Raw genomic sequence first — 15,587 nt, 5'->3', positions numbered from 1 at the left:
AAGAAGAAGAAGAAGAAGACGAGATGAGAGAATCAGATCAAGGCAAGAGATTGGAGTGTTTGATATTAGACCCACAAATACAATCAACTGCTCCATGACAAGGGAGTAGAGGTCACAGAAAGAAGAAGAAAGGACAGATTTTTCAACAAATAGTGCTGAATAACTAGACATCTCTGTGTTAAAAAAGAATCTTGACACAATTCCAGGTACATTATGTGATTCATATTACTTGATTTCAAGATTAATAATAAAGCTATGGTCATTTTGGCAGAAGGACAGACATACAAATCAGCAACATAGAACAGAGATTCCAGAAAGGTACAAGCCCTACATGGTCATGACTTCTTGACAAAGTTACACATTTAATTCAAATGAAAGTCTGGACTTTCTATTAAAAAGAACTGAAAATGCTGGGCTTTAAAATAGAACCTTGATCCATACTTTACATTATACAGAAAAAATTAGCTAAGCAATATCCTTTAACCTCTCTCTATAACACTATCCTCCTTCAGGAAACCAGCCCTTCAACCTCTCACAAAAATCAGCTCAGAATTGATCACTGATATCTAAATGAAAAATACAAAACTATAATTACATTAACAAAATATCAGAAAAATCTCAGTGATCTTGGAAAGTATGAAAACTACAGATTCATTAGTCATGGAAAAGGGGCTGGGGAGATGGCTCAGTGGAATAAGCGCTTCCCTGGCAAGTGTAAGGGCCTGAGTTCAATCCCTGGTTCCACAAAAAAAAAAAAAAGTCATGGAAAAATATCACTCATGAAGTAACTTTTTTATTCTTGTTTTTAAATTTTTTTATGTATGTGCTACATGGTCTCACTACACAGCTTGGAATCCTAGTGATTCTCCTGTTTCAGCTTCCCCAGTGCTGGGATTACAGATGTGTACCACCATGCATGGTCTCCTTGGCTGGCCCAGCATGCCCAGGGGTGGGGCTGGCACTGCTTGTGGTGCCAGGGATTGAACCCCAGTCCCTGTGTCTACCTAAACAGGTGCTGAGTCCACTGAGCTATCTTGCTGGCCCTAATGATGAGGCAACTTTCATTAAAATTAAAAAACCATGGCTTCAAGCAAGTGAGAAGACAAGCCTCAGATAGGAGGACATATCTGCAAAAGACATATGCAATAAGAGGTTGTCACACAGAATATACCAATAGCACCTACAATGCAAAAGGAAAACAGACAACTCAACCAAAAAACTGTGAGCAGATACTTTCTTAAAATGTGTACAAATGACAATTATGCATGGAAATGGTTGTTTACATTTAATAAAACTGTAAGTTTGTAGGAGACGGAATACATGAAAGAATGCATTTGCAACTTTGAAATAAACAGAGAATTTTTTTCTTAGTAATATATAAGAAAGCATCAACTATAAAGGAAAAATATGAGTAGGTCAGACGTCACCAAAAATGCCTGCTTATCCAAATACACCATTAACAGTGGAAACAGTGACTGCTGAGAGAATGCTTACATATACATATTCCAAAATGAGTGCACACGCTCATACTCAGGGTGTGTAAAGTACTCCATGAAGAGATAAGAGAGACAGAAGGCTTCAGAGTTAGCAAGGCATGGGGGTGTGGACAGGGACTTCACTAAAGATGCTACCTACATGGGCATTAAACGCATGAAAAGGTCTTCAACCTCACCAGTCACCACCTGAACGTGGCACTATACGCCCACCACAAGACCAGGCGTTGGCAGAGGTTGGGGGCCATGCGAATGTTCACAAGTGCCTCTGGGTATGTGACTTTTTACAGCTACTTGGCAGCCATTGCTGAAGCTGCACACTCACACTGAGGACTGAGGGCTTGCACCCGTGTGCTCTCAGGTGCAGGCTACCAGTATCCTCACTCGACCTTCTCCCCAACAACAGACACTCCAAACTCAAATGTCTCCAGCCAGGAGCACTGATGAGCCACTTCCTGTAAGAACCACTGCTATACGTAAAGGTGGTCATGAGGAGGACTCTCGTGCTGACAGAGTAATACCTCATGGCTTCCAACACAGCAAGTAAAAAATCTGGCTAAACCGAAGATGGGGTGCCATGCTGGGAGCCTGGTAAGTGTGGCAGAGAAGGGAGGTAACAGGCAGGTGCACACCAGGCTCTGTTGTGACTGGAGACAAGTCATGCTACTATGTTCCATGGAGAGAAAGCCTTACCAGTATTTTATTTTTTATTTTTGGTGGAACCAGGGATTGAACTCAGGCCCTTGCACTTGCCAGGCAAGCGCTTATTCTATATCTCCCTGGCCATGAGAGCCTTACACTCTATGCTTTTCTCTATATGTCTTGTACCACATCAAAAATGATGTTAGGGCCAGTGAGATAGCTCAGCGGACTAAGCACCTGCTGTGGCAAGTGCAGGGGCTGGGATTTGGTCACCGGCACCACATGCCATGCTGGCCCTGCCCTTGGGGGCGCTGAGCTGGTGACCGAGTCCAGGTGTGGTGACATGCGCCTGTAATCCCAGCACTGGAGAGGTTGAAACAGGAGGATCACTATGAGTCTGAGCTGCGTAGTGGGACCCTGCGTACACACACACAAAATAAAATAAAAAATGAAAATGAAAGTAAACAAAGTACCGGGGAGATGGCTCAGTAGAATAAGTGTTTGTCTGGCAAGCGCAAGGGCCTGAGTTCAATCCCCAGTTCCGAAAAAAAAAAAGAAAAGTAAACAAATAAAATAAAAATAATGCTAACAAAAGCCTTAAGGCAAGTAGTGCCATAACAGCACTTCAAAATCCTTTTTCATTCTAAGTAATGAATGAAACCATACTACTGTAGAGTTTGAAACATCATCTAGTTGTACCTTTTCATTTTCCAAGTAGGAAAATGGGGGCCCTGGGAAAGGTTTATTTGCGGAATCCAATGCCTTCCCAGAGGTGAGCGCTATGACCTTGGTCAGCACGCCAGTCCTCCGCCCTCGATTTCCTCCCTGCCGCCCTCCTTTCTCATAATCAGAAGGCATCCACGATGTGCGGGGCACATGGCGACCCTCAGACTTCAGCGCCTGCGATGGTCTCCTTTCTGGGGCAATAAAACACGCAGATTCATGGGGTCAGAGGGTGGCATATTTATGGATCTGTATGACATGAATCTGATTTCTGAGAAGCAAATTGGAGATGAGTCCATGTTGTCATGAAAGGTAAAATAATGAGCTAAACTTTCCCTAAATCATAGATCTCCTAAGTGCAGACATGAGGAGCCGTGATGAGGTCTGTGTTTACTAACAGTAAATGACACTCAGCTTTGCTGCCTGGGCTACTGAGTCTCCACCTCCACATCTGTCCTCCGTGGTGCTACCGCAGATGGAGAACAGTTGTGGTGACAATATCAGGCCACTTGAGTTCCCTCATATACATCATAACTTCCCATCTACCAAATACAGGACTGCTAATTAAGAAGAGCAGATTCATCTTTTAGAGCTAGCTGTTTATCCTTACTCATGGTTGGAATCCTATGCAGATGGCCACTTAATTGGTGGAGGATGTAACAGTGTTTTGATTACTTGGAAATCAGGAAGCTGAAAACATGTCAAACAAGGCAGTTTCATAAGTAGTAAGCCAGTGAGAGACCAAGGTTGAACTCAATGAAGTAGGGCCAGTTTGCCACTGGTTTGCAAGCAAAATAAACCTTAGTAGAAAGATTGATGAAAGGTCTTGAAAATTTTTATCTTGGAAGCAGATAAATTTGCAAGGATACCAGCTGAACCACATTCTTGGGGGTCAGTAAAGACAGATCAGTTCTAGAGTCTGGGGGCCTTAGAGACCCCTGGGCTGTTGAATCTTCCCTGTAACAGGACCTGGGGTGGACGATGGAGTCAGAGACAGATACCTTTGCCAGTCTCCTGAGCCTTTCCTGAAGGCTATAGCAGGTGACACTTCTCTGTCCCTATCTGAGCCTCCATGTAGGACACCATTGTTCCCGCTCTGTCTCAGTCCCCACTGGCTGCAGGGAACAGCTGGATCCTGCACGAGAGAGAAGCCCTCATGGGCAGAGCCTGGTTTGTGTAGCACCTATCTTCCCAGCCTGTCCTGGTTTATGGTTTGAAGCAGCACCTGACCCCACAGTCAGTGGGCTGTGGAGCACTAGTAGACCTACAGACAGCTCTCAAAGTTTGTTCCCAAAAATCAATTAAAAGCCACCAGTTACTTTTTCAAGAGCCAAACTCTGTCTCCTCAGTATTCCATCTAGAAGTGAAAGAGTGTTATAGTAAAACTTTCTGGAACACCTTTCTTCAAATTAAAAGATTCAAAGCCAGAAATAAAAATTTATATGATCTCTCATCAAATGATAAATACATTTTAACAAAAAAAAGCCGAGGTTAGTCCTACCTGATCCTACCTTGTACACAGAAATATACAGACTAGGTCTTCCTTTCTTTTGAATTGACTAAAGATACCTTGGTATAAAAGTGAAAATTTTAAAGAAAATTTAATGTAAATGATAAATACTTTGGTTTGTTAAGTGTTTCAGGTGCTTCTATTCACTCTACAGGTTAGCCTTGACCAGAGCCGGGAGGGCTCCTCACCATAAGGAGTACAGCAAACTCCCAGGTCACACGGGGGAGACACCTGCGGCGAGGACAGCCATGCAAAGCACACCCTGAGCCCCGCATCCAAGAAAGGCCCAGTAGACAGAGACCAGGGGAGGTGCAGGGAGAGCACAAGGCTGGCTGAGGAAGCGCCTACCTTAAGAATTTGTGCAGATACTGGCGGCTGCAGGGTGACCAGGAGAAGACCCCATTGCGTCCTGCCAATGTAGGGGACATGATGTTGCCCTCGGACTTCTTGCACATGTTCCCTTCTCCATCATGGACCATGCCAAAGCTGCAGGGGAAAGAAAGAGACAGTCGCTACAGAGCCGAGCAGCGTTGCGAGCATCCGGAATACACGTCATGAGGACTCCGCAGCCTGGTATGCACGGTGGGTCATGTGCATGAGGATGAGCGGTCATGTGCTCTAAGGCCTTCCCGGGGGGCTGGCCAGGCATTGGAATGTCTGCAGGTGTACAGGGGTGCTGGTCCCTGGGGGCGGGGAGGACAGTTCTTTTGTGATCTTGATGAAGCTGGCATGCTCTGAGCTTCTTCTTGCCCCTGTGCTCCTCTGCGCGTGAGGGCTCCCACAGCTTCCTAGAATGTTCGAGCTGCAAAAGGCAGGTTCTCAGCTAGGAATTGTTGACTTAGAGCAGAGACCCTGGATGTGAGCCTACCCGAGCCTGCAAACTACAGACTACGTTCGACTGCACGCTGTGCTGGAGCCGGGCGCTGGCCTACACAGCTGTGCTTCTGGCTGCTCCTCCTCTAGCAAGGTCTGCAGCACTGCAGCCTGGGCCAGCTGGGCACCATGTGACCGCTCAGCCTGAGCTCCTCCACCCCTCTGGAGGGAGTATCTGCACAGGAGCCCAACAGCGAGCATGCCAGGTTCATCGCTGGGTATTGTCTGAGGCTGCACCTGTTCTGCAGTGCAAACCAGCCTAGTTTGGGGCTCCAGGTCTGCTTAGAATAAGGGTATCCTGGCTGGTGAGATAGCTCAGTGGATTAAGTATCTGCTTAGGCAAGTGCAGGGACTGAGGTTTAGTCACTGGCACCACATGGCATTCCGGCCCTGCCCCTGGGTGCACTGAGCTGGCCAACGAGGCCGGGGGTGGCAGCACATGCCTGTAATTTTGGTGTTGGAGAGGCTGAAAATAGGAAGATCACTACAAGTTGGAGCTGCACAGTGAGACCTGGTACCAAATACATTAAAAAAAATAAGGACATGTCAAATTGTAGCAGCCTAGGTGCCTTTAAAATGGGCTGTTTGAGCTGTCCACACCCCACAGTGCCAATCGCATCCCCTTCCGGACACTCGTGAAATGTGTAGCTCAGCACCTGCAGAAGCACAGTGACCTGCCTGCCACCCACTTCCACCAAAGCCTGCACGGCCACTTAACTTCCTACAGCTCTTTCTCCAGGAAAGCCCCACTGCCATCTGCAGCTTTCCTGGGGGAGAGAGCACACCGCAGTACAGGAAACCTGCGGGACACAAGAGCTCCCTCCCTTTGGCCCTGAGACCTCCACTAAAATCCATAGATCCCTGGAGACCAATGCCACCAGTGTTTGGTACCCAGGCACTGTTCGAGAGTGATTCCGGAATGAGCCAGACAGAAAAGGGAAAAGCAAGAGGGAAAGGAAGAACAGAACAAGGCGGTTCCTAGATCTGAGGCTTTCTGCTGCTGAGGGTCCAGACGAAGCAGGAGGGCCAAATAGATGCCCACAGGGGCCATGGCTCCATCAGGGAAAGGGAGAACGTGCACTTGTTGCTGACACGGAAGACACACGGGCGTCCTTAACTGCTTTACGTAGAACTGCATGGCAGACATGAATAATAATGAAGACCTAGAAGCTCTCACTTTTCACAGGCAGGCTGCTAACCCCATGACCTCTTCTAACTTAGACCTCACTTTGCCCCTGTCAGGCGGGAACAACACCATAGTCACAAGACTGAGGGCTGCGGAGAGACAAAGCTGGAGCCTGGACACTGGGTAGGCAGGGCCAGGCAGGTCCCCTGCAGTGGCAGGACCTGAGCAGGACTGGAGGGTGTCTCCAAGGAGATCTGGAAGGCAACTGCTTCCCAGTTTCTGCAAAATTCCTGGTCAGTACCAAGGGTGGTGTGCATGTGGTCACTGTAGCCTCCACCCATGCTCTGAAGTTCTATTAAAGGTCATTAATCAATGCCAGGGCGGCCAGATGGTACAGGAAATGTGTCATGGCTGTGTAGAGGATTCGGGCTGAAATCCCAGATGAGAACTGCTCTGGAGAGAAAGCAGTGGAAACAAACTTGCAAACCACCCTGGCCTGGCTGGCCCTTGGCCTGCTCACGAAGAGCGCATGTTGATCCAGCAATTGGCCTTGATAAAGTTAGTAACACTTCCACCTACCTCTCCAAGGAAAAGCAAATCACAGTGCCCCGGGTCTCGGCACACCTGGCTTTAAATGCTTTCACCTGAGGTATTTTTTATGATTCTTTTGAGCACCAGGTCTCAAACTCTGCTAAGCACTGGCAGATCTGAGAAATGCCATGAACAGTGTGGCTAGCAACAGCCTGCCCTGGTAGATTTCTGATTACCATAGTAGGTTGAGGGCTAGTTTCATGGCTTGTGTCTAGATGCCTGTCCAAACCTAGGCAGTCCTCCATGGGGGTTTTGTAGGGGTGGCTGAATCAAGAATTTGTGACTGATTCATGGTGCAATGCTAGGGTTAAAGGGGCTAGGATTCAGAGTAGGGGATTACCAAATCAGTCCACTGATCAGTTTGGCACTGCCCTAATCCTGGCAGCCTGGATGCAACATACAATCATCAGAAAGATGTTCAGATCTCTTGTTTGTTTCTGGCCAGGATGAACTGTTTCCCGGTGCCAAGCCCACCTGCCTTAGAGCCAGCCTGTTATGGACTGAAACCTCTATAACCTGTGAGCTACACTAACCTTTCCTCCCTTAACTTTAGGCCTCAAGTATTTTTGTCTCAACCATGAGAAAAGTAACTAAGACAGGACCTGGCAGCCAGCCACAGTCTAGTCCATCTTCAGGAATTCTTACACCTACCAAACCTGAGCCCCGCTCTCCCACACGTGGCATTTCCCACCAGTCCACCACTCTCAGTCTGCAGGGTGCTGCATGCCAGCACCTCAATGTAAAAAGACCACCCAGGGATCGCATTCGATAGTAGTTAACATCAGCAAAGTCATGGAAGAATGACTAGAACACATCTCGAAGATAAGACTGGTATTTGACCATCAAGAAATATAATTGCTATTTATCTTGCACACCCCAGATAGATTTTTGCTTCTGGGTACTATAACACTTTATTTAAAATAGTTATCACCCAACATGATAAAATAATAAATAGTTTTGCTTTATCTTTGGAAGTTCGGAAGTCTCTGAAGGGCCGAGGCTCCCCTGTGCATTCTGGCAGGCCCCGCCAGCGGGACTCAACACCACAGCAGCTGCTCCTACTTGTGGGCTGAATGCAGGCAATCTTTCCAGCTGTCATACTAATGGGAACACTGAACATAAACCCATTTATACTGAATCTGACAGTTACATTTATTGTCAGATTCTTTTAATGTCCCCCACAGTGTTTTTTGAAATGGCTCAGACACTATGTGTATTTGTTCATTACTAATAAAATCCCCATGATGATGGTGACGTTATGGTTTCTCTCTAGATGCCCCTCAAGAGCCTCATGCTCTCAATAGTGGGGTTTTGGAAGGCAAATGGGCCAGAGGGGCTTACGGTGGGCTTGCTGTTAGGAGGTGGGGTCTGTCAGAAGAGGTGTGTCACTAGGGGTGAGGCAGGAAGTGTTTGTCTCCCTCCTAGCCTGGCCTCTCTCTTGCTTTCTCTGCTTTCTGGTCACCACACCATGAGCTTCTTCTCCCCAAAAGCAGCTCTCTTCATCTGTGATGCTGTCCCTTGGAGCCAGCCACCCACATAAGGACTGAATCCTCTGCAAACTGTGAGCCAAACTAAACTTCTCCTTTGGTTGATGGTGTCGAGTGCTGTGTCTCACCAACCAGGAAATTGACCAAATCAGAGGGCTGCAGTGACTGAATCAAATCAATGATTTCAGCCTGTCTGAAGACAGCATGAGTAGGGAAATGTGACACCCACTGGAGGCCAGGGCCACCAGGATGGTGACTGAGGACTGGGGTGCCCAGAGCACTGGCTCAGAGTTCCTGTAGACCTCATCCCCCACGGACATAGGAGGCTGAGACGCAAGCAGCAGCTAGAGGGGACTCAAGAGACCAATGGGGCCATGGCTGGAAGCACAGGGCTGGGGAGATGTGGGACTCAGACAAGAGCCGCTTGACAGTGGGCAGATTATCTATCCCTGAGCTTCACTTCCCTCCTGTGTGAGACAAAGTGATAAAGCTTTTTCCCCAAGCTGTACAGAGTACGTGACACCATGTGCTTCACAAGGAGAAATGCAGAGCTTCCACTGTTTACCACACAAACTCCTGGCATTCTTGAGGCTCTCTCCAATACCCTCCTTTATGTCACCAAGTGCCTTCCTGACCCAGTGGAAGGAATCCACACTGGTGAGCGAGCAGAGTCACACACTGTGGGGTACATATCATCCTCAATACTGGCCCAGCATCCAACATTGCTGGAAAGTACAGCTAAACAACTGAAGACAACTGTGGCTTACCCCATGGGGATGCCCTCTCTGATCCTTTCCAGAAGCCTCACCTGCCTTCCCTGGGTAGGCTCCTCCCAAACACAGCCCTCACTTCCTGGTCCCTTGCCTGGCATGTCCAGTTTGTCCTCTCTTGGGTTTGGGGAAGGCACAGATCCTTAGTCTTCAACAGACTGCTACACAATGCTCCCCGGGAGAATGTAAACTGGGCCCAGTGGAGGCGGTGCATTTATAGATTCAGAGAAAGGTAAGAAACAAAACAATGGATGATGAGCCCTTCTGAGCACACCAAGTGTGTTTTGATGGTGTCCTAGTGCTCTGGTATGAGAACGTACTGCTTTATAGAAACATGGGGCTCCAACACTCCTGCTCCTGCAACAGGGCACATCCGAGGAACATGCTTTGCTCTGCTGGCTTTGTGGACAAGGCTCTACGAGCTTTACAAAAATGCAAAGCACGGGGCACAGCTGCTTGTCACTGTGAGGTGTGGCAGTGCCAAGGTCCCTCTGCAATGAGTCCCAGAGCACCACCCAGCACACAACATGACTTCACTTAAATGGGAACTGTCCCATGGATTCAGGCCCAGCTTCTCCAAAAAGTGGAGTTCAGCTCTTGGCATTTCTGTGCCCGATCTTCACCACCCGCACTGAGCAGCCACACGTCCGAGTCTAGCGACTGAACGTAAGCCGGGAATTCCTGAAACTGCTGGCAGAAGAGCCATCTGGGTGCAGCTCTGTGTGCTCGGGGAGAAGGCATGTACTGACTGCAGTCCCAGCTTCTGGGTTCCAACTCTGATCCAAACACTTATTCCTGGCAATTGCTCTGTAGATCAAATTCCTTTGCAGGAACTGCAAGATATTTTAATATGCAAACACTGGAAATGAACCAGTCCATTGGGGGGACATAGGTTGAAACCTTGTTTTGAGCCAAAGCTTAGAAGACAAGAGGCATGGAGAAGCAGCCTTCCCTCCCACAAACGGTGAGCTCTGTGTTCAGAAATCAAGAAGGAAATTTCACAGGATATTTACAGATCTTTTACAGGAAAGTGCCAACAGGTATAAAATTACTTTTCTAATTCTTAAATTGTAGAAATCAAAAGTCTGACTTTCTTTGGAGCTCACTGCCGAAGATGAAGGCACCCTGTTCTTGTCACCGTGTTTCACCACCCAACACAGGTAATTTCTTTTTAAAGAAATGATAAATAAATGATCTCAATACACGTGTGGCCTTCGATTCCAGTAAAATTGATGAAATTGTGTCCCTGAGTCTTGCACGCCGCCGCTTTTATCCTCTGACAGCTCGCCTGACCGACTTCGTGCCCATGCGCATGCGCGCTGCCTCCCTGCTGGCTCGTCCCCGTTCTGCCAGATCCACCCCCTGGACTCGTCCCACGGTCTCCCTCAGCTGGGGAAGGCAACCTGAGAGACTGTCCTGGGCAGTGTGACTATGTGCGAAAGGCTCTAGGCGCTTTACAGAAATGCAAACCCCAAATGTAAATAAATTAAAGAGTAAAAGAAAAATAGGTAACAGGAAGTAGGGACGCGGAGCTTCTGCAAACGGAAAGGGACCAAGAGAAGAGGGAGGGAGTGGGCACGCAAAAGCAACTGAGATGTGCCGAGTACCTCCCCAACTCGCCTCGTTAAATTGATCACTCCCTGCCTATTGCCTACCTGGTAGACTAAAGAAAATGTTGTCACTACTGCCAGATTATTAGTACGGTTATTGCTGACACTCATGCGAGAACTCAGCAATGCTAAATACACGAACACGTATTTGCGACTTTCTCAATGTGATCAGAAACTGTTTTCCTGATCGCACAACTCTCCCGAGCTCCCTGCCCTGTCGGATGCACAAAGCCTTCACACCCCAGACGCGCAAGAAGGGTTCCACGAGCCCCGCAGATCCACGCGACTGTGAGGGGCTTGGCTTCCTCGCGGCGCAGGGCTCTTCCTCTGCTCTCCGCTTTATCCCCACACTCAGCAGAAAACGCCTTTTCCTTATTCGGAGGAAATTCTTTACCCGTCCAGGCCCAGGCTGCGTTTGAAGTGGAAATATTAATCACTGGCTGCTAAGAAAGGCAAATGCCAATACTGACACAGGCTAAGTCGGAGGCTACCAGAGGCCCTGGTTTTGATGGATCGAGCTGGAGCTGACCTGAGCCCACCAGCTGCAGCGGCCAGAGCTGCCCACGCCCCAACTCAGCGGCTCACGGAGCACGATGGACTCGGCCCTGGGGGATTGAAAGAGTTCTTGCCTTGATCGTTTAATTAAATTCAGGTATGGTTCAGAGGACAGCGAGAGCCTCATGTTGTTACAATAATGAAAGTTTTTGAAGTTTTAACTCTAGCAGACTATTAAAACTGTAATCATGATTTAACCGAAAGCCTTATAAGGTGTAGGGACAATTTTTCAAGCAATGAAATAGTCAATCATTACCTGTGATGACTAAGGGATAAAAAATGGGATGCAAAGTCTCATTTTCAGGTCATTAGTTCGCACAGAGCCAAAGCCAGGAAAGTCTCCGGGATTCCGTGGACAGAAGCACGCACGTACACGCACGTACATGCACGCACCCCCACGCATGCGCTGAACGGTCCTGTATGCTCTGAGTCTATCGCCTCAAGTCTAGTTTTCCAAAAGAGAATGAAGCATCAGCTTTGTGAAAACATAGAACATCACCACTGCCTTTGGTTTCCCATTGCCAGAGGAATCAGGCTGAAAGTAAAACAATAGACAGGACAACTGGGATTCCGATTTAGGTGTATGCAATTCTAGAAATTGCACAATAATCCGTATAGCAAGAAAGCACTTTGTACCCCTTCTGTGTTGCATGGTAGGAAGTCTGCTGCTGCTTGGGTGGCCGAGGGGTCCTTAAATTTTAAAAACGTGCCTCACTTTAAGTCAGCATGCATAATTAGCTTAAACATTTTATCTAAGGATAGCAGCTTCCATTAATAACATCTAGATCTTTTCAGCATCCACTCTCCCAAGCCCTGCCCGAACCCAAACATAATATCCCTACAAATTACTAAACACAAACTCAAGAGTCGCAGCAGTTAGCAACGGGAGTTGATCGTCCTCATTTCTTTGGAGACCCCTGATAGCACCCTACTATAGAATGAGATGAATTCATGGAGCTAGGTTCAAAGCACAGCCCAGAGGAACACAGACAGATACAACTAACCTCAGCCTCAGGCACCATGTGAGCAGAAGACGCGAGAGGCACCCAGAGAGGGAAGTGTGAACACGTGCGCTGCCCTGGCTTTGAGACTCACGGGAGCACTAAAGACAGTCACTGCGATTGTTGCTGGAGGTCTGGGAATCCCTTCCACAGACTTAGTGCGTGGGTGTTCAGTTATGCTGACCATCCAGTTAGGAAAGGAGCTGGCTCCCCTCCTGGGGAGATGGACTCACTTGTGCCCAGACTCGTGGGCGATGGTGAAGGCCAGGCCGAGTCCCGTATCTTCATTAATAGTGCAGCTGCGGTACTTGCTGCACATTCCACTGATGGGTGCAAATCCTGTGAGTACAGAAATTCAACAATCACATTGCAGTGCTGTAACACAAGAATGGCACGTTTATTTTCTGTCCTCATCTTCACGGGGGGAAATATGAACGAGGGAACCCTGGGGTAAGCATATAAAAGACGCGAAACAATGGGAAGGAAAGGGATGTATTGCCAGGGTCTCAAGGAGTCTTTTTCTCAGGAAAACAATTCACGGTTCTATGTGGTATTCCTGGCACAGGGTATAATTGGGGCAAAATACAAGAAGGGATTTATTGCAGCTGGAGGAATATTTCTGCCTCTTCCTACAACACAGATGCCCATCTGTGTTCTCAAGCGCCTGAGGAAAGAAGCCAATGGAGAAGGGGTGTTTTGGGAAGTCCCCAAGACCAGCCCCGCATTCACCAATTTACATTTGTCACAACAAGCACTTTGTCATATTCACAGTGATGGTTTCATATGGTAAAAGGATACAGAGTAAAACCAGCAATGGGGAGACTTGGGTTAGCCTGGGAAAGGCCAGCTCCAGCTGCTGACTCTCCTCTCAGGGGACCTGTGCCAGGGACTGTGGACCCTCAGTATACAGGGCTCTCATCAGAACTGCCCACAAGGCCACCCACTGTTTTCTGTACCCCAAAGTTCCAGGTTCCATGAGAAAAACAAGGGAAAGGCATAAATCTTATGACTCGGGCAGACAGTCGAGGCACAGCGGCCCTTTCTTATCACATAGGGAGGTGCCAACTTTCCCAAAAATCTAAGTCCATGAAGCTGTCAAGTAAGGACAAATAAATGGCCAGTCTACTACAGCACTTCCTGAACCATAGGGTTAACATGTTTAGACCTGGACCTTACTGAAAGATTTGTAACAAAACAACTTCTTCCCTGAGAACTTAGGGAACAAAGAAAGGGCAGTAAAAATGTCCCAAGGAGGCCTAGTCATCAACACCCTGCTTTCCCCGCAAGCACTTCCTTCTTACACAGTAGGCTGGAGCTTTATAAGGGAGCTGAGCTCCCAGAACACACTTTTCACACTGACCACCTGGGCAAGTATCAGAGTGCTGTCCTGAAGATACACCCACCTCCATAAGCATCTAAAATATTGCTTAGTAAAACTCAGGTATTGCTAGAGAAAGGGGAATATGATACTTCTGTAGAATCTTTAGAAACATTTATAATGATGGTTATTTCCGTAATAGGACGAAACACACCTGCATCGACTGTTCTTATTCTCAAAAAGATGAAACACATGGAAGAGAGTATGTGCTATATCCGAAGATACAGAAACTCTTAGCTCTAGGAGGGACTTTTCTATGCTCCTTAATACCCATCCCCACCCACCCCATGCTGCAGATTGAACCCCAGGCCTCGCACATGCTAGGAGAAAAACCACTCATTCGCTTACATTTAGCCATGGAGCTCACACAGTGAGTCTCTTCTCAACTGTTTTCTGCAGTCGCTATGATTAACAGCTATGGGGCAGGCACAAAAATATGGACTCTCCTCTGACCCCACCAGAGGGGCCCCCTACACACTGCTGATGCTCCACTGGAGGGACTTACCCAGAGTGTCACAGGGCTCATTCTTCCAAGAACATATGTCTAGGCCAGTCAGTAAGATGGCGTGGTCATGGCGAGTTCCGTCTTTCCCCATCAGGCCAGACTGCCACTGGCAGAAACTGCTTAAGGTGTGGTCTGCATGGTGATTTACCACCAGCCCTGGCTGTGCGAGAGAGGGAGGACACTCATGAAAATGGAGAGAAAGCACATGCTACGAGGCACAGTCACCACCACAAGTGTCATTAACTCAGATTTCAAGTACACAGCTGGACCTGAAGGACACACAAGCCAATGCATTAATATCCCAAAGACAGCGTGTGGTTTGAAACCTGTAGGACCAAGGAGATAGCTCTGCAGTCTACATGCCTGCCTGGCAAGCTCAAGGGCCCGGGGTTGGATCCCCAAGCCGGCCACTAAAACTGGGCATGGTGGGTGGTGCATGCCTTTAATCCCAGTACTGGGGAGGCTGAAACAAGAGAATCAGTACAAGTTCAGGCTGCGTAGTGAGACCCTGTACCAAATACATAAATAAAAAATAAAACCAGTGTAGATTTGGCGATACCACCTTTCTGTACATAAACCACTGGAATATATCGGCCTGACTCTGAATGCATGTTCAGTAACCAAGGCACATAAAAACTGGTTTATGCATGAGATCTTTTGCACTTAAACTTTTTGAAAATCATTTTGCAAAGTTAGCTAAGGACATGGTCATCCATGCATGGCCTTACATGTACTCACACTAACAACAGATGAAGCCAGAGATATGTTCTTTTTTTTAAATTTTCTTGCTTTTTTTCTTTTTCTGTATTTAGGACAGGGTCTACAGGGTCTCACTACATAGATTGGACTCGTAGTGATTCTCCTGTTTTCAGCTTCCCAAGAGCTGGGATTACAGGCGTGCGCCACCATGCCTAGTCTCAATCGTCATCTCAGTGCACCCCATGGGCGGCGCCAGCGTGGCACACCAGGGATCGAACCCCAGCCGCTGTGCTCTGCTTAAGCAGGTGCTTTAGTCTGCAGAGCTGTCAGGCTGGCCCTCATGTTCCTTTTATATTTAGGCTGGGTAAATGGTATTCCACATTCCCAACCAATGCCTCTTTCAATGTTTATTACTTAGTGTTAAGAACTGTCTGACAAAGGTAACGTGTTTATGAAAAGACTGGTAAAGCTTTATTTCTGGAAAATAAACTTCAGCTAGAAGCATGCTATGCAGAAGTCACTGGACCGTGTCCACAGGTGTCAAGTGCTCATGCAGCAAGTGCCAGTTCAGAGTGAAGAGCTTCAGAGCTCTTAGGACTGAGGGATTTGGCAGCAGCAGGAGCA

General features: G+C 47.6%; 1 protein-coding gene across 1 annotated transcript in view; it reads right to left on the bottom strand.

Moving 5' to 3' along the window:
- Positions 1-15,587, bottom strand: part of Adamts16 (ADAM metallopeptidase with thrombospondin type 1 motif 16) — a 167,642-nt gene that overhangs the window by 96,156 nt on the left and 55,899 nt on the right. The window contains exons 7-9 of the mRNA XM_004625189.2: positions 14,265-14,431; positions 12,615-12,720; positions 4,717-4,854 (exon numbers count right to left, since the gene is read on the bottom strand). Of these exons, the coding sequence (XP_004625246.1) occupies positions 4,717-4,854; positions 12,615-12,720; positions 14,265-14,431 (411 nt within the window). The remainder of the gene's footprint in view (positions 1-4,716; positions 4,855-12,614; positions 12,721-14,264; positions 14,432-15,587) is intronic.

The sequence above is a fragment of the Octodon degus genome, unplaced genomic scaffold, assembly GCF_000260255.1.
Source record: "Octodon degus isolate 3935 unplaced genomic scaffold, OctDeg1.0 scaffold00008, whole genome shotgun sequence".
NCBI classification, from domain to species: domain Eukaryota; kingdom Metazoa; phylum Chordata; class Mammalia; order Rodentia; family Octodontidae; genus Octodon; species Octodon degus.
Note: the sequence above shows the minus strand (reverse complement) of the source record. Positions and strands in the feature narration are given on the sequence as shown.